This window comes from Acartia tonsa, chromosome 3 (genome assembly GCF_053477335.1).
Source record: "Acartia tonsa isolate MP-2025a chromosome 3, ASM5347733v1, whole genome shotgun sequence".
Taxonomy (NCBI): domain Eukaryota; kingdom Metazoa; phylum Arthropoda; class Copepoda; order Calanoida; family Acartiidae; genus Acartia; species Acartia tonsa.
This window is the reverse complement of record NC_137262.1, coordinates 50,464,669-50,488,900: the sequence shown is the minus strand read 5'-3', so window position 1 is coordinate 50,488,900 and position 24,232 is coordinate 50,464,669. Positions and strand designations below refer to the sequence as shown.

Below are 24,232 nucleotides of genomic sequence, written 5' to 3'. Positions count from 1 at the left end.
ACATTTAGATAGACAAAATTTACAGACATTTAGTCGATCGATGTAACCTTCATTTAGATTTTAGACTGAAAAAAAATACATATTTTATAAAAGTATAAATGATGTAATCATTCAATTAAATTGAAACAAACCTACCTCTAGACTGTTACCAACGGCCAGACCCAAGGGATGGTTCATGTGGCTGATGACGGCCTTGGTCTTCACGCCCAGACTATTCGCCACCTCGGACAAGGACTTGGCCAGAACCTCAGCCTTAACAGCAACAGATGATAAGTCAATATTTCTTTGATATAATCCACAAAGTGCCTATTGAGAATGAGCACTGATAAAATAAATTAAAAATAAAGGGTGTTAGGGGAAAGTAGTTTTTTATCCTATGCCTTACTTCTGCCTGCGGAGATAATATATGCTGTGCTCTAACCCTACGGTAATACCCAGTACCCAATATAACCTAACCTCGGTTTTTTGTGCTTAACAGGCACTTTTAAGGAAATCAGTAATGTTAACAAGGATGACAGCATCCATATGAACAAACCCCAGTCAAGATATATTCAAACTAACGGCTGCGCCCCTAGCACATAGGGACTTTGTATTCAAAGGGACAAAGAAAGCTACAGAGAAAAAAAACTATTTACTTTATACTATAAGATTAATGGAAGCGAATTGGTAAATCTAAGTACAAAGAAATGCTTTAAAATTACCCAAATAAGTACATTTTATGCAATAATCTTATTTAAGTTTTTTTATTGAAAAAAAGGAAATATTTGAATTATTCAAAAGAGAAGAATTTGTTACATAATGCTCAGCGAAGAGTGACAATCTATATCATCATAAAATTATCAGAAATAAGCCTGACTCAAAAAAGTTAACATCAAATCAATAACATCTGCAGATAAACCACCTCTAAAACAACGTGGCTATCGAACCCTTATCAAATTTATTATATGCAATAAAGGACATAAAACATCTGATGAAAATTGCATAGTATGATAGTACTTTTATTATATATAAAAATTGCTAGAATCATCAGTTTTTTATAACCTCTTATTTCTAAAATTTTCTGGAATATCCCTTTTACAGCAAAGCAACTCATTGCTAAACTCATGTATGTACGTACGTTTTCACAGGTTCCATTATAAGATCCCAGGCCCCATTTTACATCCAATACCAGGCAGCTAATTCCTTCTGCCACCTAAAAATATATTAGTTATTACTAAAAAGATATAAATATATTAGTCATTACTTAAAAGATATAATAGTTATTGATAATTTTTTTTAAGAACATGAATGCTATTATTTAGCAACCCTAACAAATAAAGTAAATGGTCTTTGTCTATCTCTCAACCTTTCGTCTTACAAAGCTAAATCAGGGAAGCTTTCTACTAATTCTTAACTATTTTTCAGTAGGAATAGAAAATTGAGACATATAATTAAGTCTTCTTGTGAAACTAAATATTTTCTTTTTAGTTGGATTTAGTAAAGAAATTCCACCAGACAGACAGAGCAAGATAACAATATCTGTGTAGAATACATTGTGCGTGCACAGACGTCCAAGCCTTTTATTTTTAGGGGGGTAAAATGAGAATTTTTAATTGTTTTTCTTGTATTCATTCGAATTCGGTGAATATGAATCGATTCTCATCCATACGAAAAAACTATGTCTAGGATCGTACTATATCCAGCTTTCTACGAATATAAAAATGTACAATCATGAGATTAAAACCAGTTTTTTAGGCCGTGCCTTCGGCACCTCGGGGCTAAAAAAAACTGGTTTTAATCTTATGATTTTACATTCTATACCCACTGAAAGCTGTTTATAATCGATGCGAGAAATAACTATTAAAGATTTTCTGGGAGGTTAACACCCCTTTAACCCTACTTTTGGACTTCTATTGTATTTAGTTTACCTTTTTACTGATAATTGAGGAGGTGATGAGACCTTGGCACCCGACTGTTCCTGTTACATCACGAGCTTGATACATTATCCTAAACATTTTTACTTTTTAACAAGATGCCTGCGGGGATACCCTGTACCCAATATAACCTAACCTAACATAACCTGAACTAAAGTAATGTTTTGCTCATAAAAAAAAATAATTTCTAGCGTAAAAAAGAACACAATTTTGTATAAAATGTACCTAATATACAGATGCAAAAGAAAATGTATGCATAAGTTTTACATAATTTTATTTGCTTTTGTTAAAAATGCATATAAAAAACAAACAAAAAGAATGTTTCAAAAATGACAAATCTTGAAATATTGAAACAATATTATTATTGACCTTTTTGTATATCAAATATAATCAAAATTACACTCTTTTTATAGAGCAGCTACGCCACTTAAAACTTACTTATCAGCCGGGCAGATTTTAGCAGTCTGTCCAACAATACAGCATCCAACTTTATCCAGGATTTCTGTTATTTCATCCTAGATTCAAATAAACATAAAATTTCTGCAATTTTTCATAAAGTTGTAATGACTTAGTTTATTAATCCCTATATTAAGTAACAAGATGTATGTCTGTCTAATTGTCTGTGTGTGTCTATATGTCTGTACCAAAGGATCTCGCTAGCCACTGATCCGATATGGTTCTCCTTTACAATGTTACAAAGCTAGTAAGGTGAGAGGGTGTTTTTCTAATGGCTATTTCTTTGAATACGTTTTGCATACCCTACCTTACAGAATAGCTTAACACCTTCCTAGGATCAATGCAAAACTTACATAATAACTGTTTTCTATATCTTAATAGACACCATAGGCATCCAACTACTATGATATTCCTTAGGTTAAAAAAAAGTTATTACCTTTGACATTTGGACTCTGAATCCAGGTATAGATTCCAGTTTGTCCAGAGTTCCACCGGTCATCCCCAGTCCTCTGCCAGATATCATAGGAACCTGTACAGACAGACAGATCAATATCACATCAAAAAATCGGATGCAGTTATATGGCAACTTAAAAAGAACTATTTTTACTTCAACTTAAAAAAATACTCTTTTTAAATAATGTTTGTTTGCTCTTTCCATTAAAATGTTCAATAAAACACATATATTTAGTATCAATAATAATTTATTTTTTTCTTCAAAATACTTACACTAAAGAGAAAAAACATCGCAAGGTTTTGTGATTTTAAACCATTGACAATTGTTTATAAAATCTTAAATATTATAAAATTGATACCTTTAGGCCACAAGCAGCGAGGGCTGGAGCAAGGGGAAGGGAAACTTTATCTCCAACTCCACCTATAGAAAAATACTATATTATTTTAGATTTTAGTGCAAAGAAATTATGACTTACACAAAGTTTACCCTAAAATAAAGTCATATTTGATTCATTTTAAAGATCTAAATCAACACGTAATAATTAGTTTAACTTGCATATATAATAAGGCATAAAGCAGGGCTCGGCAGCCGCGCGTCAGCCACGACTAAGCCTCAAATTTTAACGGTTGGGATGCTTTGATTTTTTTAGAAAGAGCGATTGCAATATTTGTCTCGGTTTAAGACTTCCAGCTGATTTTGAAAATTGTAAAAGGTTGATTTCCCTGAGGCTTACAGGCGAATGACGCGCGGCTGCCGAGCCTTGGCATAACGGATAAGCTAGAGTGAAAACTAAATATGATTTATTATTTGTACCTGTACTGTGTTTATCAACAATAAGATTTGCTGGCCAATGCGCTGGCCAGGTCAGGGTCTCTCCATGATCAACCATAGCTCTAAACATTATTAGTATATAGAGTAGCTGCGCGGATAAAATTGTAATCACACATGTATATATCAGCTTTCTAAAAAAGAAAAATTAGCATATTTTTAAAAAGTATTGTATTGTTTCTTTAGAGATAGCATCTAAGGCATGCTATTATCTAATAAGATCCAGAAATAAAAAAAAAATTACCTATATTTTGAAAAATTATAAATTTATATTTCATGATTACCATTTGTAACATACTTTTTTAATACTAGAGGCTGCGCCCCTAACATCTAGAACTGAAACTGTGAAACCTTACTACCACAGTATATCTTCGGTTTCAATACAGGCATGTTATAAAGTGCGTTTCATTACCTGGTAAGGTAGCTGGTTTCTTCTGGAGATAATCCCTTCAGGTATACCGCCATCAACCAGGCTCCAAGCTAAAAAAAAGACAAAAATAAAACAAACAAAAATTTTTTTAAATCATAATTCTGAAAGAATATACTTAAACTTTGTAAACCCTGACCTACAATTTGTTATAAATAAATGAAAAATGGTGGACTGATATAAGACTTGAAAAAATGTATATTTCCTGTATTTTTTTCTGCTAGTCAAATCCAATTTTTTGAGACAATACCTGTACATTTGCAACTTCACCGTCTACAACCTTCTCCACCCATGTGTCTATCTCATCCTTGTCAAGGCATTCCCCGTCTCTTTTCTTCTCTGTTATTTAAGAATATTCATGTATAATATGGACAAAGCTCAAATTGTGTCAAAAATTATCCATGTGACGTAATAAAAATGAGGGATTAACCATTTTTTGAGGTTTTCTTTCCCACTTCTCCTCTCATCTTCCTTATTTTAATACGTCACAATTTTAACACAATTTGGGCTTTGTCATAATTTGCTTATAAATAGAGTATTTTCAATTTTCCATTAGTAGAATATGGTTAATACATTTTTTTTATCTAAACAGCCTAAGAACAATTGATATTAAATGTCAGAAATCTAAAATCCCTTATCCTATTATATAAAGTATATTGTTTTTGTCGAGGTTAAGCATAATATTTCAATAACTACTAAACTAATTGTATTGTCCTTTTTATGGAAGCTTAACATATGTTCCTGGATGGTTTTAGGCTTTTTTTAATAGACGTAAGCTTTGAAATGGTTTTAGGCTATTTTTCTGTCCCACCTTTGAATGAAGAGTCCCTCACTAGTTTTACTATAAATATAATACTGTTATTGCTAAGATATTTATGGGCATAATTTCCTATGTAAATTTAGATTTGATGGAAAACAACCTATAAAAAATTTGAATTCAATATATGTAAGTTGATAAGATTTTAATCTATTTTTTTACTTTAGACAAAATGTCGACAGCCTTTCTAAATAATTCCTTATCGCTTTTTGAAGTCAAAATGTCTGTTCTTTAATTAAGAAACGCTTATCAATAAAATCTTGAAGACCAAAAGTCTGTAAATTAGAATAATAATAAAATAGGAAATGCTTATCATTTTAATTTAGACAAAAAGTCTAATCTTAAATTTGCTACGCAATTTATGTACATACACAATATATTTTGATGAAATAATAAAATGCTTGATAATAGTTTACAAAGTATTTTATCAAGGGATAAAGGGAAGTAGGAAAATTAATTGGTATTCCAGCTAAATTTTATTCTTTTCAAAGCGATTATCAAATCTAGGTTTTCTTGAAAGATTTTTGTATTATTAATTAGGCAGAAAAATTGATGTGCTGATTTTCATGGGATATGTAGTAGAGTAGACAGAGCTGATTAATAATGGATTCAAAGTTTGGGAGAATAATAATTTATCTTGCATTGACCTATCCTTGACTCCCAGGAATTTATAACATTTATCACATGTTATAAAAAAAAAAAATTGTGTCAGGAGACGCGTTGCAAATAATTTTCTTGAATATGAAAACAATCAATCATTATTTTTAAAACAACGCATATCATTTTTGTTTATCATATATTTTTTAAATGGGACATAAAACCGGAATTAATCTCATAGTTTATCGTTTTACTATTCGCGGAAAGCTGTCTATAATAGAAGACGAAACATATTTGAAAACTTTTGACCTACTCTTAGAAGTTTTATAAATGTCAAAAATATCACTAATAATTTAATTTGGCACAAGGGGTAATTTTGTTTATCATACTTTATCATGAATTAGTTAAATAACATTTATTAATAATTGAATTAGAGACAGCTATTTATAACGAAATGACGTATAAACCCTAATTATAGAAAAGCCTCGCTTCTAAAAACTTACCAATAATTTCTTGAATTGAGGGAGCTGAATGTCCATTCATTTTACTCATTTTCTACACAAACAAAAATAACAAATTTGGTAAAAAAAATTAAAAATTAATTATGTAATATATACTTATGCTTATTAATTAAAATATTATACTCTTTTATAAGTATCTTTTAGTATAGCAGCTACTAAAATTAAATAGCTAGGTAAATAGCGAAAGTTTTATCTTTAAGAATTTTTTTTCCCAGAATATTTTTTACTAAATGTTTGTTTCTTAATCATTATTTACATTTTTATCTATCAATTCAAGTCATTAAAAGTTTTAAAAGAATGAAAAAGAAACACATGTCATCTTTTTTATTGTAAATCATTAAAAAAGTGTGAAAAATTTAAATGACATTCATAATTAAGTGTACATCAAAATTTTATAGCAAAAAAGTTGTTATTTTGAGACATCTAGTACTTTTGATTCAGACATCTTTTTATGCTTAATTATTTTACATAATTTCATTATCGAAAATAATGAATTTTGTTGATGCATTTTACTATTACTAGAAGCCGTGCCTATTTCATCTAGGGCCTTTGAATTCGAAGGGAAGGGAAGAAAAGTGGTCAAAACCCATCCCGGATACCACGTAAAGCTTCCCTAAAATGGAGAACTTAATCGGTTGCCTCGCTACTTGAAATATTATAGAATAAAAGCTAAGGTGGTATTTTTTATCAAGTTTGTTTTTTTTTGTTAAAAATATAATTTTTTCCTAATTATTCGTTTTCCCCCATTTTCTTTTCCCCATGCAATCATAAAATCTTTGAAAACCATATTTTGCCTCATTAACATATTTCTACCAACCCTCTTCCGTTCTTCTTTCCCTTTGCGCTCAGTTTTCTTCTTACCCCAACCATTAAATTTCCCCACCCCTCCCCCATTTCTGTTGAACAACCTTATCCGTTTAAATCTTATCGGTCATCTTAAAAATGTCCCGGTCATAGGCGCACTTATGTTTGGATAAGGGTTTTTACAAACATGAGCAAGTTAGGGGGAAGGGGTGGAGTGGAGGGGAAATGGTTGGGGTTAATTTAGGGGAAGTTAGGGCTTAACAAAGGGAAGCGGGGGTTGCATATTTTGCGCGCAGAGCGTTAAAAATATGATAAGCCGCTGCTACCATAGGTTGACCGTCGTCTGTGAAATTAGTCTGCCTGGCGCCAGCCATAATTCAGTTCACTGGTTGCAATGGTCCTGAAAGGATGAAAAAACTAACTCTCACAGTGTATTACTTTGTTCCAGTTTTAGTGATGAACTTTATCTATTGTCAACCAACGGACAATAATAATGGTGAAAAAAGTTTATTTCCAAATCTCGAGGGAGTGCCCGATCATTTAAGGGATAAAATTTTACAATTTCACAAAACGCTTGATGCGCCTGACAATTTTTCCGCCACCCCGCCAACCCCTCCGCCTCGTCCGAAATATGGCGTGGCTGGGCTACAAGAACTCGCCGAAGGCGAAGTTCAAACAACCACACCTCGCCCTCAGCCTAGCTTGCAGCAGGACTTGTTCAGATTCTCGGACAGGCTTAGCTCGCCGGTCGGCCTAGCCCCGGCAAGTTCAGACATCCAAGGGCCATCCAAGATCTATTCCTCACTGGTGCACACCAGGTCCCGCCGGAAGCGCCGCCTGGAAAAGGAATGGCACAAGTTCCTGACCTGGAGGAAGCGCAAACGCAGGAAGCGTAGGATGAGAAAGCGCATCATGAAAATGCTGAAGCGCAAGATTGAAAGCAAGTTTGGGCCGCTGTCAAGACGTCGCTGGAAAATGCTGCGAAGAAATAAAAATTTTCGCAGCAAAAGAAAAGATATTAATAAGCGCATTAACCAGAGGCTGAAAGAAATGCGCAAGGGAGGTAAAAAATCCGGGAGCAACCAGAAATTAAAACGCCAGCGAGGCCAAAGGCCGGGCCACAGGACGAAAAGAAGAAAGATGAAGAGAAGAAATTTTGGACAGAATTAATTATTAAATGTGATATCAAATATTCGTTTATATATATTTTATATATTGTACTCATATTATACTTAATAAAATCTAAAATGATTGTATTTCTTTGTTTTTTACTTTTCGTAGTGCAGCAACTCTATAAATATTCTTAAAATGTCAATACGTTCATGTACTACCGGCCATATCAACAAGTTTCATCAATCAAGGATGGCAACATCTATAAGTAGCGAAGCACATAAAATCCTTGATGACAAACGTTTATGGTGAGTTATATAGCAGATGTTTAATTGTCATAAAAGAAAGATAATGAATATGCGATAAATAACGAAATCGTAAGAAGAAAGTATTTATAGAATTGGGAGCGTCGCAACTCTAAATATAATTAATAGAAAAAAATCCTTTCACCAATTTCAACTTATTTGCCTGTTTTGAAAACTAAATTTTACATAGTAGAATATACGTCGATATTATGACAGGGGAAAAATTGTCGTTAATTTAGGTTGCTAAAATAGAGCTCTTGTATTGGTCAGTTCGTTCATCCAGTAGGAGGGGAGGGGATGGGGTAAAGTGGTAATCGTTATTTTAGCCCGCTGCGTGTTTCACTTTATTAGGGAACATGAAAATCTGGTGTGAGATCAAAGTAATAATACATTCATTAGGACCTCCTAACTTGATTTTTGTAATGGTGATTCCCAAGACGATTAGGCATACTTTGAAAACTATTTTCTTTAAATTTTTTTGATCTTCTCATCAAGTTTAAAGCTTTTGTTCGGAAGTTACAAGCGAAGCTTTTATGTAATACAGGCCTAAAATATAATAACGTCCGTACTAGGAAATTAGGAATATAACATTCTATTTCGAATATGGCTTCGAAACTGATTAATATCCGCTGGATTAGAAATGGTTGTCAGCCATACTGAAAACTCATATATAGCATCGTAATACTGACAATTTTCCACGAATATTAATATAATTTATTTTGAACATTTATATTAATATCTGACACTAAACAAGTGTCAATGTTCGTTTGTCCTACAGTTTCAGAACTTCGCTTTTATGGATGTTGTCATCCTTGTTTTAGTAATCAGCCAGCAATAACAGGATTACAACAGCTCTATCTTTAAAAGCGACCCCAATCTTAACAATACATAATTGCTTTGAATTTGATTAAATTGCCAATTTCTTAAATATCTTGTTATTGTTATGCTACTTTAGACATAATTGTCCATGTTTTACTTATGTATGTATTATATATATTTTATTATTATACTTAAGATTTAAAATTAACTATTCAGTTAAAGCGTTTATTGATAACTGAGAGCAAAAATATTGTTTATGTGCTCCCCCAAACTTCTCCGGTTATTTGCACATGATTCCGGAATTATTTTTTTTTATATAAACAAGTATGACAACATCCAAAAAAGTAAAGATAAAAATTAATTGAACAATTCCAACAAAGATATAAAAATAAGAATGGCATCATCTATAAGAGCTAAATTGATAATCGAACAAAATAACATGAAGTCAAAACTCAATAGGAAACATCAGTGAAATCGGTGTTTTGATTTCAGATTAAAATATAGTGAGAAAATGTATGAAACCTAAAAATCCGAAGCAGAATACAAATCAATTTCAATGTATAAACAAAAAAAGTATAGGTATACATTTGTTCTAAACAGCGTAAATACATTATTCTGTTAGAGGACAGACTTACATTTTTATGACTTGAAAATAGATATACTTTGCTGAAAAGATTGTACCTAATCAGATGATTAGGGTTATATAGAAAAATTTATGCCCAAAAAGTTAAATTCAACATGTTTTAAACGGACGGACTTTCTGGTGAGGCTTATAAAGTTGCTTCGCTTTCTAAATTGTACCTAATTTGAACAGGCATGCCATCATGCAACTCGATGTGACAATTCTAATATGCCTAAATGATCTAAAAGAGCTTATAGAAACGTAAGAATGGACGTTCAGACCCTAATTAAGTAAAAGCTTCGCTTTCAAAAATATTTGCCTATGCTGGCTAATCTAGTAAACCTCAAAAATCAAGTAAAAGTTTCTAGAGTTCAATCCTTAATCACCAAGGCGCATAATTTCTGAAATATAATATTTAGAGAAAACATTAGACACGCTGTGAGGAAAGCTGAGCTCTATAGAACACTTTTTTAAAAAGAATATTTTCTTATAAAAGTAAAACAATTAAAATCTTTAGCAAATAAGATTTCCCAATTTTTGGGTTCAACGTCCTCTTATCTGGATAAAAAGAAGCAAATAAAAACACATTTTAAGATGCACAGCTACTCTAGAGATAAAATGACATCATACTTTATAAAATATGAACATCCACTGCATTATAATCGGTTCAAAGCCATGCTGAAGAAATATGTATCACAGACAATGAATATTAAAATAAAAATCATACAATTATTACCCATTTTGTTAACCCAGGCCTTTCGCTTCTCTGGGAAAACAAAACTGGGTAAAATCTAATAATTTTACATTTTAATGTCTAGGCTGTCTATAATACGATGCGACAAATAACTATTCTATACCATTACCTATATAAATTACAAGAAAAACGAAGTTTTGATACTTTTAAATGATTTATTAGAAAACGTAACAAAATGACAAATAAAAATGATCGAAAATAACAAATAAAAATTAAAACTTTAATTTATGAATAAGTAACCAAAAATTACAGAACTATTTAAAAATTAATATCAAAAGGTTTTTTAGATTGGTCTAAAACGTTTGTGAAATTCATAAAGATATTTTATTTGAGTAAAAAAGTAATTTTATTAAAAAAGATTTCTACCGAAAAAAGGTTTTAATTATGATGCTTTACATAAAAATTATGATACAGAAAATAATTTCTAGTGTAGAATCTTTAAAATAAGTTTAATTTAAACCGTGGAAAAGTAATGCGAAAATCAAATGAAACAAAAATGGCACTTGAAAATATTTGTATTGCATTAAAATACTGGGTTAGGAATATTAAAAGATCACGTTACCAAAGAATAAGAGCAAATTAAAGTGAACGTTTTATGGAAGCTAAAAATATCTTTTGGATTAATGTAATTTAGGGGTGTATATTCTGCACAAGATTTTCCCCCTGCTGCAAATTTTTTTCACCTCCTGGTTTTTTCCGAGCAAGGAAGGGGGAAAAATGGAAAAAAAATTTCAGAACTCTTTATTTTATTTATATTTTCCCCCCTCCCACACATTTTTTTAGTTTTTTTTCACCAAGGAGGGGAGAAATTAAAAAAAATATATTTTCATTTCTCTTAATTTTTTCTCCCCCCCCCCCCCAAACAACACATTTTTTATTTCCCCCCCCCATTGAGAAGGGTCAATTTTGCAGAATATACAATACACCCCTGATGTAATTTTTAAAATTGTTCTCATCACTTAAATAACGATCATAATAATATTCCTGGACCTTTTATTTCTCTGAACTTTAGGTAATGATCGTTGCTGGATCAAACTATATTATAATAAATGGTACACCGACAAACGTCCTACTAAGACAAACGTCCTAATGCGACAAACGTCCTAAACCTGAAAATGCGACAAACCTCCTAATGCGACAAACGTCTTAAGCGACAAACCTCCTAAACGACAAACCTCCTACAGGTACAAACATCCTAATGCGACATTTCTTAAGTAAAACGTCCTAAAATTTTTCAAAGGTTATGAAATAAAAAAATCTTCCAAAATTTGAGAACAAAATCCACTAACAAAAAAAAACGATTGGAACAATGAAAACCAATATGGCGATAAAACACAGGGGATTATTTTTTAACTGAAATTTATTTCTTTAATAACTTCATCCACAGGCCAAATTTTAAAAATCTGTCCGACAGTTTTCCCAAAGTCTGTGTTGGCTATCAAACGGCATGGTTTCGAACCCGATACATCCTTGCATTACAAAATTCGACCTTTAATTTTTTAGGACGTTTTACTTTAGAGATGTCGCAGTAGGACGTTTGTCGCTTAGGACGTCTGTCGCTTAGGACGTTTGTCGTTTAGGACGTTTGTCGCATTAGGACGTTTGTCGCATTAGGACGTTTGTCGTAGTAGGACGTTTGTCGGTGTACCTAATAAATGCATGTAATCCGTATAAATTGCGAGGTACAGAAAAATATAACTTTTAAGCTCAATGAAAACTTTTAAATATTTTAGACTAGATTTTAAAAATTAACAAAATTAAAGAATATATTATTAGAATCATATTGTTATGCAATTATTATGCCTTTAAACATTTGACTAAAATGTTTATGTTAAAAATGCTTTTAAATGCAAAATTGCCAAGAATACTGTTTCAAGTATCTACATAAGAATTTTTATCATCTTTATAAAAATGAAATTAGTTGTTCGCGGGCCAAGTAAAACGGATATTAAAAATTAGGCCTCGTTTTCGACGAGCATATTTCGACGAGTAGGAAGATTTTTTGTTGATCAGCTGATAAAGGTTATGGCGCCAAAAGTTGGATCAGCTGTTTCATTTTGATTGATGGCGTTATATTTGGATGAATGTTGACGCCATCGAATAGTCAGCTGTTTAGACTGTTGGCGTCATTTGTTGATCATTCATTTTAATTGATGACGTCATATATCGATCAGCTATTTTGAATGTTGACGCCAAAGACTGGTCAGCTGAAGATATTTACTGGTTATCTTCTAGAGAAATACTGGTTCATGAAGATCCATCTAAAAAAAAGGAAAAAAATAATTATATATGGAATTAAACAGAAAGACTTACCTACACACCTACCTACCACTTCAACTCTTTTCTTCAAAGTTATTTCTACATCTTAATTAACGAGCGGCTGCGCTCCAAGACTCTAGGGCCTTAATAATTGGGCGAAGGGGTGCGTGGTTGCTCAGTGTTATTAGCCTAAAACAAACCTAAAGCTTCCCGGACATGCAAACTTAACCAACTTTGTTATGGAAGAGACCCTTTGTTTCTAACAGAAAATAAAATTTACTACTTTATATTATAGAAACCTAATCTTTAAATTTCTTATCAAATACATAAATTACCTATTATCTTATCATAGCAAAAAGCGCTATAACGTCAATTGTTTTAAATTACCTGAAAAACATCTCAACGTTGAAATCATCATCGTCATCACTGTAACACTGAAAATAAAACAAAAATATAAATACTTTTTAAATTATGTTGATTATTTTTTTTAGCCAATAGAAATGAAAATTCTATACAAAACCACAGATCCATAGGGATAAGACAATAGCCGATAAAATATACATCCCCATTCAATGATGATACACAAAATTTCCCCTCTGTAAATTACAATTAATGGTTGAAACGTATGGACACTCAACTTAATGAACCTACCAATCAAAATTCAAGAAGTCCCCAAAGATGTCAACCCAATGAATAAGAAAACGTTATTGTAAAACTTTAGGGACTAGTGTAAAAAACAGCCCTTCATTCCATAATACAAAAACCAAAAAATTAATCATGTCAACTATCTGAAATTCAACCTGCTTACTGCTTTGTAACTTTTGCGCAAATTGGACCGGGAAAAATCTGTCATCAATTTAGCTTGCTAATTTGGTAAGCTGCGACTATTACTTAACAGAGTACATGAAAATCTGGGGCAACATTTAAGTGATACATATCGACTTCCCATACATATTTTACCTTAACTTAACTACGGAACGACAAATGATGAGCAGCATATAACAGCACAACAAAACCAATAAGCAGAATATGGAACACAAGCCCTAAGTTCGACACTAATCAGACAATTCTTTCAGGCGTGTCAAGTTACTATGAAATCAACAAAATAAACTTTTGGTAAATTGAGTTTTTACGGAACTAGGGTAGGTTTATCACAAGAGAGGAAACTATGCATATTTCAAAGGAAGCAAAACTATTAAAATTGTTGAATTTTAATTAATAAAGACGACATTTTGAAAATAATATTAGAACGTGGTGTGTACGTTTGTATGAAAGTTTTAGATTTCATTACTACTACACTAACTGGGTTCTTTTTTGAGAGAGAGAATGATCGTAACATGTTTCATGCTTTTTTCCTTAGTAGATATGACTATTAACTACCCCCTTAAATATATTTGAGTAGAGGTCAAGTAATACGCAACACCACGAAGAAGAATCCGATACAAGTATAAAACTACTTTATATACATATTTTGGGGCAAAGCCACTTATTTACACACAACAAGGATATTATTTTATTTATGTCCATATTTCGAGAAGTAAATTATTAATTAGAAAGTTTGAGGTGGCCGACTAAAGCATGTTTGCGTCTGTGTAGAATACAATTTTACAAACTTACAAGGTCAAGCACAAATACCAACCAAATACCAGAGTAGGTAAGGCAGTTTTTCTTATGTGTAACATCTACGGGGGAAGGGGGCTAACCCTGTGACCCAGTACTCAATATAACCTAACCTAAACTCAGGGGTGTATATTCTGCACAAGGTTCATTTTTTTTAAAGGATGAGATAAAAATGGAAAAAATATTTTTTCTCTCTAAATTTTTCACCCCCCCCCCCAAAACAATAATTTTTTTATTATTTTTACCCCCCTCCCCCCTCAGTCGGGTCAATTTTGCAGAATATACACCCCTGCCCAAACTTGACCTAAAAAAACAACAAAAAACTGCTCTCCCCTTATTTGGTAGGTAATGATTGCCCAAGATTTTGCTTAATTACTTTGCGTTATATTGTAAAGAGGTATCTTTACCTTAGGTAGTACTAGACCAGTACATCAGATCTTGAGTATGATATTTGTTATATGGTCAGATCTCGTAAGATCTCAACCATGATACGAAACACCAACAATTAGATAAGTTAAAAGGTAAAGGGTCAGATCTCGTAAGATCTCTACCCTTATACGAAATATTGATAATGTATGACTCTCCTCAATAACACAGTTACTCCAAGATTTATCATTCGCATACAGCACAGATTGCCAAGAAGTCATCTAAAGCCCGCTAATGCCATCTCTGTCTGAAAGCATTTACTTTCTTACTTTGGTGTCTTCCGGGAGTGTCATAATCCATAGGTTCATGATAAAGACAGTTAAAATCATTTATTTATTCTATATACACTAAAACACTAAAAGCACATTTATGGAATTTATCATGTTCATAATTAGGACACCCCGGGGACAAGTACGGACATCAGCAGCAGTAGAGGATTGCGATCTGATCTGAGGTGAGTGATGAATCCAGGAGTGATGATCAGTTGTCTGATTCAGATTCCTGAAATGATAATGTCATTACAGGAAGTTGCAATCTAACGTACCCCTTTTTTTTTTAAAATCAGATCCCCTCTTGATGGAGTGTCCTATTTTCTTTATGATTATTTATTGTCTGTAATATGTTAACTTTAAATTGTGCATATTCCTAGTGTTTAAATAGTCTTTTTCTGATTCGTGCTAGCTTTGACTTCCCAAGTGATTTGGTATATTTCTTTGGTGTAGATTGCTTGTTATTTTTAAGACTTGGAGGGGAAGGTAGAAGAGATAAACTATATACTCTTCCATGTTCAAGCTTTTGATTATATGAAGTTAAAGCTAATGGTTCAGAAGTACACAAAGATCCTGGAGGAGGAATCTTGGACAGGTTGTACACCTTTCCAGGTATAACATTTTCTGGTAATTCAGTAGGTGCAAAATCAGGAAAGTTCATAATGGAACCACAAAATGCATTATCAAAGTATGATGGAGTTCCTGATATATCATTCTGGTCCCAATCACCAGCTTCTTCTGGCTCCTCTATTTCAGAATCAGATGTATTCAGAATGACTCTTGTGTGGTTAGACTCTGTAGATCCAATCATATCTATAGAATTTATGATGTCATGATTTCTAAGGGTTTCTATAACATCATCATTTGATCTTTGAGGTGATTTTGATAGTCTTCTGTTAGAAAGTTTTTTTAGACATTCAGTTCTTGCTCTTCTTGGCAGCCTGAAGTTCAAAGGTTTTTCTGTGCTCCACTTTTCTTTAACAATATTTTTTTTATATCTTCTTTTACTAATAGCTCCTGCTAATGTTTCATCAAAATTATTGTCATCACTGGGTGTTGGTTGAATTGGTGCTTCATCTTCATCAGCTGTTGATTCAATATGACCCTCTGTATCTATATGTTCTTCTCTTTCATTATCAATAGAGTTGTCAGTAAAATAATTTTCTTGTACAGATTGAAAGCTTTCCGAGACAGTTGATTCATTCATAGTACCAATTTCATGATCATCATAATCAATTGTATCAAGTGAAGATTCTGAAGATGATCTTTTAATAGGTGACCATTCTGATGGTTGGTAATGAGGGATGGTTTCTGGATAATTTCTTGATTTAAAATCACTTGTCTTTGTTAAAAATGATTTGGACACTGTGTTTAATGTCCTTTCATTAAAAGTATATTCCTTACTTCTTAACTGGGATTTTTTGCTCTCTTGCAAGACATTTGTGAGTTTTTGAGCTTTCACTTTCTGATCAACAACATCAGTTACAAGAAATGTTTCTCTCAAATTATGCTTTTTGGGGTTATCATGCTTTTGAACCAAGTCTCCCTTTCTTATTTCTGATTTTAAGTGATGAATCTGTTCATTATGTCTGAGGTTAGCTTTGTCTCTTGCCAATTTTTGATTATCAGCAATTTCTTTATCTTCAATGTGCAGGTTGCAATTAGTGATTTGATCTCTACAGAACAAGATTTCACTTGCTGAAAGGTTACCTTGCCTTCTTATTCTACTGTTTAGGTTATTAACAGCTTGAGCCAATATGCATATGTTGATTGGAACTTCTGCAGGATTGATCTTTGTAATTTCAGTGATTAGTTCAGATATAGCTTTGTCAACACAACTGTTTCCATTCTTGTTGTGTGGATTGGATAGTTCAACAGATATTTGTAGGTTTGACAGTTGCATGTCATTGGATGCTAATGCTTGAAATCCTGTAGCATTGTCAGTTCTAACTACAACTTGTTCTTTAGTTCTGATAGGAGTGACAAGTTGAATGATTGCATTTCGCAAGGAATCTTTGTCTTCCCTGTCAATGAACATTGCTGTAACAAAAGATGAGAACATGTCTCGTGCAATGATGATCTTTTGTTTGGCACGCTTCATAATGTCTATTCCAAAATGTGTTCCTGGATGTATTGCAGTTGTAGTGTTGTGAAATTCTTGTAGTACTTTAGGTATTTTCATAGCAGCCTGACAAAGTTGACAAGAGGAGTAAAGATTGTCTATAGCTGCATGTATTCCATTAGCAAAGAAGTATCTATTGATTATATTCAACAACTGGGCTTTTGCAGGATGTTGAAATTTGATATGTACTTGAGTGACTATTGCTTCAACAAATTCTGATGGTATAACAATTCTTTCTGTTTTGTTAGTAGTCATAGGGATATTACCTTGAACAACTAGTAGTCCATCTTTGGCAACTGTTGCTTTAGAAACATATTTTCTGACATTATTATGAAGTTTCCCTGGTTTTTTAGAAGGAGATTGTCCTGATTGTAGACACTTAATTGCTTGTTTACAAGCTGGGTCTCGTTCTTGAATGTTTTTCCAAGCTGGTCTATTTAAGAAAGACATCATGGAGTGTTCTGAACTGGATTGAATTGCATTCAATTTGACATCAATGATTGTGTCAGCAGTGTCAGTAATAAATTTGCATATTTGACAGTGCTCAGTTTTACATTGAAAAGCATTTCTAGACTGAAAATCACCAGCTATATTGTGACCTGATTTTCCTGAAATGTGCTGAATCTCATAACAGATCTTACTTAAACCATTCAAGAAAGTCTGAATTCTGGGTGATAAGCTAAAGTGACCTTTTTCAATTTTCTTTGCTGCATCTACAACAGGTTTACTGTCAGGACATATGATAATTGGTTTAACAGACTGTTTGATGAACTCATAGAAAGCTTCTATGGAGGCACCTAATGCTACTGCTTCTAGTTCACATGGGTACCATTTTATCATATGAGGTTTAAGTTTTACAGAATAGTATTTAACTATTTTAATTTCTCCACTGTCTGTCTTTGCTTGTAGGACCATTCCAATTGCTGGTGGGGTCCTAGCTCCATCACACATAATGATCAGTTGATCATTTTTAGTTGGCAAGTACAGATCTTTCATTTGACTTATTTGATTCTGAGCATGTTTAAAAGATTTGATATATTCTTCTGTCCATGTAATTATGTCTTTGCTATCCCTGGAACCTACAAATTGATCAAATTTGTCAAGATGCACTGTGAGATTAGGAGTGCAATCAATGAATGTTTTGTAGAGTCCTAACCAAGATCTTACATCTTTCACTGTTTTAAGATCTTCATATTTGATGTTCTCTAATGCAAGTCTTCTATGTGGGGATGGACATAGGTATCCTCCTTGTCTCCATTGCCATGACAGGATATCAACCTTATCAGGAAAGAGGATAGTCTTTTCTGGTGAGATTTTCAGGTTGTTGTCCCGCAATGTTTCCATTATCATGGTCCAGTTATCAATGGCTTCATCAATGTCCTTACCTCCAGCAAATATGTCATCTGCAATTTTGACACATCTACCCTCTTTTAGATGCTTATGAAGTATTTTGGCCAGCAATTCATCTTGTTCTTCTGTTTGGCCAACAAGTCCTTGAATAGATCTTTTGAAATATCTTATCCCACCATAAGGTGTTTGTATAGCACACCAAGGATAGGCAGATGGATGAAGATTGTTTTGAAAGAAACCTTGATAAAGATCAGATTTAATTATATATTTCCATTTGGACAGTGCAGCATATACTTCATTAGGTTTGGTTACTTTAGTAGGGATATTCTTGAGATATTTACTTAGTTCAGTGGTATTTACAACAAGTCTTACATCATTTGAATCAAGTTGAGAAGGTGATTTGTCTTTAGCTTTCTGTTTCTTTCTAAGAAAACATGGGCTAACATGTTGGATAATTATTCCGTCTTCTTGGGGAACTCCAAGTACTCCTGCTTCAGTTAATTGGTCACATACTTCTTGAAGAAGATAATTCAATTCTGAATTATAGTTAGGACAAACAACTTTTCTTGAAATTGGCTTTTCTTGACTTGCCCAATTCAGGTTACAGAAATGTTTGCCAGATGCATGATTGTATCCTAGACTCAGATCTTTGTTAAAGATTACTTTGTTTTTTTGAATATTGCTTAAAAGTTTCTGTTGTTGGGAAATGTTCATGACCTTGAGATTGATATCAAGGTCATTTACCTTAAAGACAGAGTTGCTAACTTGACTTTGGTATTTTTGGTAATCATGATTTGGTTTAGAGTTTGATGCTTGTTCAGTAGTAGGTACTATTTGAAAGTGATGTTCTTTCTTTTTGAATTGTATTGGCTTGTGTAAAGTATTGTTAACTTCTATATTACCATTCTTAACCATACATAGTTGAGGTACTGGCCAAGTTTTATTGGCATTTTCAACTCTTGGTTCAACAATTACTTTGTTACCATCCTCAAAAGGAACTTTGATTGAAATACCTTGATCATGCATTAATACTTTAGGCATGACAGCAGAAATAAGAACACTATTTGTATGCATAGGTAATTTTACAAATCTGTTTGTTTCTGGGATAACATACTTAGCATGCACTGTTATAGTCTTATTGACAAGACTTTGGTTGATTTGATTGTCTTTTATAAAGTTATTTCCACCTATAGCATCTGTATGAAGTTCTTTCATGACAAGTGCTCTATAATTAACAGTCCAATTGTTTCTTGTCAAAGTTTCATTGATTTCTCCAACAGATTTCAGTATAGTTTTATCATCTGCAAGTCTTGCTAGTTGAGAGTTGGGAAGAATTTTCCAATTCATGTGTTTTGCAAACTCAAGTTTGACACATGAAATCCAGCAACCTGAATCTAAATCTATATGCACAATTTTTGTGTTTTGAAAAAGGGTTAATATTTGCGAAGGTACAGGGTTAATATATGATAGTTTAGTATTATTAATAACATTTTCCTGAGTATCTTGCTCAACATGTTGATCTGTTTCTTCATTTTCCTCATATCCATGAAGCCTTGCTAGTGCTTCAAGATCATCACCATCAGCAACTACAGGTGCAAGTTTACCAATCTTTTGTTCTAGAGCCATTCTATCTCTTGAAGATAGAGAGGGACATTGAACATCTCCAATTTCATGATTGGTAACTTGATCTCTAGGCTTGCGGGCTAGATGACATAAACGACAAAATTTATTGCCTGTTGATTTTGACGGTTGAGATTGATACCGTCGGTTTTTGTCATATTTAGAGTTTTTATAATTTCGTTGAGATTTACCCATATGCATCCAGTTAAGCTGTGTTTCAACTGCTTCTAGATCATCAAGCATTTTTGGAACATTTGTCAATATGTCCTGTTTAAAATCCATCAGAAATTTGGAGTCTTCCATTCTTGGTCCGTAAACTTCTCTTACTTTAAGGGGAAGTCTTGAATCTATCAGTTGCAGTACAGATAGTAGAATGTGATCTTCAAATGTAGGTGTCAATACTTCTTGAGATGGAAGTTTAGTGTTGCTTTTCCACTTAACTGTTGTACCTTTAGGTTTCAGATTCTCCATTATTTTTGATCTGTAGGCATTGTACACTGTAGTTGCACTCATTGAGTTTGGATCAAATTTGATATCAACAATATTCAGGAAATCCTTACCTACATGGACAATTTGGTAAATACTCTTCAGCTCATTCCATATCCAGTCAAAACTAGTTGATTGCTCTATAATTGTCATATAGTGATCCTTATAACAACAACCAGCTGTGATTGTAATGAAATTGTTCAATTGTTTTCTTCTCTTGATGATATCTTGTTCAGTATCAGGGGCACAAGCAACAACAATCCTATGTTTATTGCTTTCTGCAGCTTCCCATGTGGAATATGGTCCATCATCATAATATTTTTCAAAATTATCATCTTGAGATAGATAGTTGATGAGTTCATTTTTCCAAGTATTCAGATCTATATCTGATACTCCTTCTCTTGGTAGCCTTTCAGGCTTACTAATTTTAATTCGACTCATTATCACTTCAGAGACTACTAAGATTTATCTTTTCTAGATTTTCTTTGAAAATTAGATAGAGGCTGGTTCTGAGCTCAGTCCGCTGCCACCACGTTATATTGTAAAGAGGTATCTTTACCTTAGGTAGTACTAGACCAGTACATCAGATCTTGAGTATGATATTTGTTATATGGTCAGATCTCGTAAGATCTCAACCATGATACGAAACACCAACAATTAGATAAGTTAAAAGGTAAAGGGTCAGATCTCGTAAGATCTCTACCCTTATACGAAATATTGATAATGTATGACTCTCCTCAATAACACAGTTACTCCAAGATTTATCATTCGCATACAGCACAGATTGCCAAGAAGTCATCTAAAGCCCGCTAATGCCATCTCTGTCTGAAAGCATTTACTTTCTTACTTTGGTGTCTTCCGGGAGTGTCATAATCCATAGGTTCATGATAAAGACAGTTAAAATCATTTATTTATTCTATATACACTAAAACACTAAAAGCACATTTATGGAATTTATCATGTTCATAATTAGGACACCCCGGGGACAAGTACGGACATCAGCAGCAGTAGAGGATTGCGATCTGATCTGAGGTGAGTGATGAATCCAGGAGTGATGATCAGTTGTCTGATTCAGATTCCTGAAATGATAATGTCATTACAGGAAGTTGCAATCTAACGTTGCGTCAAAAAAAACTTACATCATAGTCAGAGTCGTAGTTATCCGAATCATCGAGAGCTGCCAGTTTTCTGTCATACTCAGCACGCCTAAATTAACAATAATGATTTTTAAAAAAGAATTTAATGTAATAAAGTAACATGATGTTAGTTTGTCTGTCTGAATCGAAGGATCTCGCTAACCGCTGAACCGATATGGTTCTCCTTGACAGGGTCCTTGGTTTTTAAAAACTATTTTGGGGAAGGGTACCACCACCCTCCCAAAAGATTTTAATATCCGTGAAAAATTGACTGTAATACGATACTATACATGATTTTTCAGTATGGCATAGAAACGGTTCTAATCCTGAGGATATTAATCGGTTTCGAAGCCATTACTGGGAAATCCATTTAATTCACAACCTGTATACTATAGTACAAAGATTCATGTAGAAGGTGAAGTGCAGAAAAACTGAAGTGGTTGGTTAATTCATAACGTTCATTTTAAGTAGGTATTTATATAGATTTTAAAATGTAATGTAAATTATAATTATCATATGTAACGTATTAACAAAAAAAAAACTCTGGCCATTTCCCTGAAGTGTCTTGTAGTGTACATAACTCCCCAATTATTCTCAGGTTAAGGACCACCGCTCACCGAGGGTTGGGTATAGAAAAAATCGCTCTTGTTTTTACTCTATTTAAAAAATAGGGGGGAGGAGGTCAGTGCTTCAGAGGCACTTTAAGGGGAAGCACCAAAAATTTTGCTTACTTTTGAGGATCAGAGAGGATTGTGTGGGCACGAGTAATCTCTTTCATCTTTTCTTCCATTGCCTAGATGAAAACAAATAATAATCTAAGAGTATCCTTTTATATAAAGTAGTAAGCGTTTTTAGGATGTCACGAAGGAAGTTGCTAACCGCTGAACCGATATTGTTCTCCTTTACAGTGAAGCTTTTTATAGATCCTGGGAAGGTTTTAAACTATTTTTGGGGAGAGTGTCTTCACCCCTTCCACCAAAAAAATTTTTTTTTACTCTTTTGAAACTCAAAGTTAAAATGGGATGAGGTCGACTTTCCCCCCTTCTACCTTAAGTGCCCCTAGAGGCTTCTAGGGACGTAGCCGCTAGTATTTAAAAAATACTAATTCGTTAAAATCAAGGATTAGAACCGCATGACAAGTTAATAGCTTTAATGTAATATTTTTAAAGAATTTGATTTAAATTAATTCTTATACAAAAGTAACAGGATGCATGTCGTGTCAGTCTATGTGTACTGTGTAGTGTATGTATCGATCTCGTTTACCGCTGGACCGACTTAATTTCCATTTCCAGTGTAGCTTTCAGAGGAAGGGTACCTCAATATCCCAAAGAGACATCCTCTCCCTGGATAAATGCCATCTCTCCCAAAATATGTTTTAACTATTTCTTTTAAAACTAAGATATGGACTACTTCCACCCCCCCCCCCTTTACTCAAGTGACCTAGAGGCCTCTAGGGATGAATCCGCTAATCCTTATACTAAAGTAACAGGATGTCTGTGTGTGTATCTGTATGTCTGTACCGAAGGATCTCGCTAACCGCTGAACCGATCGGGTTCTCCGTAAAGGGTAGCTTCTCATAGGTCCTGGGAAGGTTTATAACTATTTTTGGGGAGGGTACCACCACCCTCCCAAGAGAAATCACAATAAAATAAAAAATATTAAATATTTCCGCCGCATAGTGTCGCTAGCATAGTCGCGCTACGTAGTCGAGCTGCGTAGACGCATGAATTTAACAATTCATAACATAGACAAGTTATTTCTCAAAATAGATATTTAAAATAAAAAAAAATTTAAAGGTCACTAGAGGCCTCTAGGGGCGTAGCCGCTAGTAGTATATAAAAAAATAAGTAAGTGTAGGAGGCACTCGACCAACTATGAAAAAAAATATTAATCTAACCTTTTTCTCAGTTACACTGGCCGCAGCGTGTTTATCTGGGTGAAACATCAACGCCTAAAAAATTGCAAGCATTATTAAACTCTTTGTTAATGTCATAAGAATAAAAATTGACCAGACCATACGTTTCAAACATTAATGTAAATTAACAATATGTTTTAATTATATTTAACCCTTATTTAAAAAAGAATCCTTCTAATATCATATAAATTTTCCGAGTAAAATATACTTAATTAAATTTGACATAATTTTTACTAACGTATATGCGGCAAATTGTTAATAAGCTATTGAGAAATGCATACCTTCTTATGGAACTCTTGTTTGATAGTTCTTTGATCAGCATCCTCTGATACTCCAAGAGTCTAAAATAATAAAATTGTCACAATATACCAAACTTAATAAGTTAGAACGGGGATCTAAAGGGATAAGACTATGGCCGATAAATTTAAGTACATCCCCAATGATGATACATAAAATTACCCCTTCTGTAGATTACAATTAGCGGTTGAAACGTTTGGACACTCAAACTATTAAAATTTCAAAATTCAATAACAGTCCCTAAAGTTTTTAAACCAACGAATAAGAAAACGTGAAAATGAAACTTAAGTTACTACTGGATGAAT

The 24,232-nt window shown here is 33.2% G+C and overlaps 2 protein-coding genes across 2 annotated transcripts in view; both read right to left on the bottom strand.

Moving 5' to 3' along the window:
* Nucleotides 1-53: 53 nt before the first annotated feature.
* On the bottom strand, nucleotides 54-6,090 carry LOC145312931 (thymidine phosphorylase-like). Its single transcript, XM_080152139.1, has 11 exons — nucleotides 5,996-6,090; nucleotides 4,329-4,417; nucleotides 4,064-4,131; nucleotides 3,637-3,716; nucleotides 3,182-3,243; nucleotides 2,806-2,898; nucleotides 2,352-2,428; nucleotides 1,908-1,986; nucleotides 1,118-1,192; nucleotides 136-252; nucleotides 54-65 (listed from the first exon to the last, which is right to left on the bottom strand). Exons 1-11 carry the CDS (start codon nucleotides 6,042-6,044, stop codon nucleotides 54-56), a joined length of 801 nt encoding a protein of 266 aa, XP_080008265.1. The 5' UTR covers nucleotides 6,045-6,090.
* A 4,478-nt stretch (nucleotides 6,091-10,568) lies between these two features.
* Nucleotides 10,569-24,232, bottom strand: part of LOC145314507 (uncharacterized) — a 31,767-nt gene continuing 18,103 nt past the window's right edge. Inside the window, exons 26-33 of the mRNA XM_080154435.1 lie at nucleotides 23,912-23,971; nucleotides 23,613-23,666; nucleotides 22,447-22,508; nucleotides 21,719-21,785; nucleotides 13,074-13,120; nucleotides 12,076-12,688; nucleotides 11,418-11,462; nucleotides 10,569-10,958 (exon numbers count right to left, since the gene is read on the bottom strand). Of these exons, the coding sequence (XP_080010561.1) occupies nucleotides 12,652-12,688; nucleotides 13,074-13,120; nucleotides 21,719-21,785; nucleotides 22,447-22,508; nucleotides 23,613-23,666; nucleotides 23,912-23,971 (327 nt within the window). The 3' untranslated portion in view covers nucleotides 10,569-10,958; nucleotides 11,418-11,462; nucleotides 12,076-12,651. The remainder of the gene's footprint in view (nucleotides 10,959-11,417; nucleotides 11,463-12,075; nucleotides 12,689-13,073; nucleotides 13,121-21,718; nucleotides 21,786-22,446; nucleotides 22,509-23,612; nucleotides 23,667-23,911; nucleotides 23,972-24,232) is intronic.

Excerpts from the sequence above, each read along its gene's own strand:
- LOC145312931 (XM_080152139.1), bottom strand. The coding sequence starts at position 6,044 with ATGAGTAAAATGAATGGACATTCAGCTCCCTCAATTCAAGAAATTATT. Across the intron at positions 2,429-2,805 it reads TCAGAGTCCAAATGTCAAAG|GATGAAATAACAGAAATCCT; the intron begins GTAATAACTTTT and ends ATTTGAATCTAG. Across the intron at positions 1,193-1,907 it reads CCTCAATTATCAGTAAAAAG|GTGGCAGAAGGAATTAGCTG; the intron begins GTAAACTAAATA and ends ATATATTTTTAG.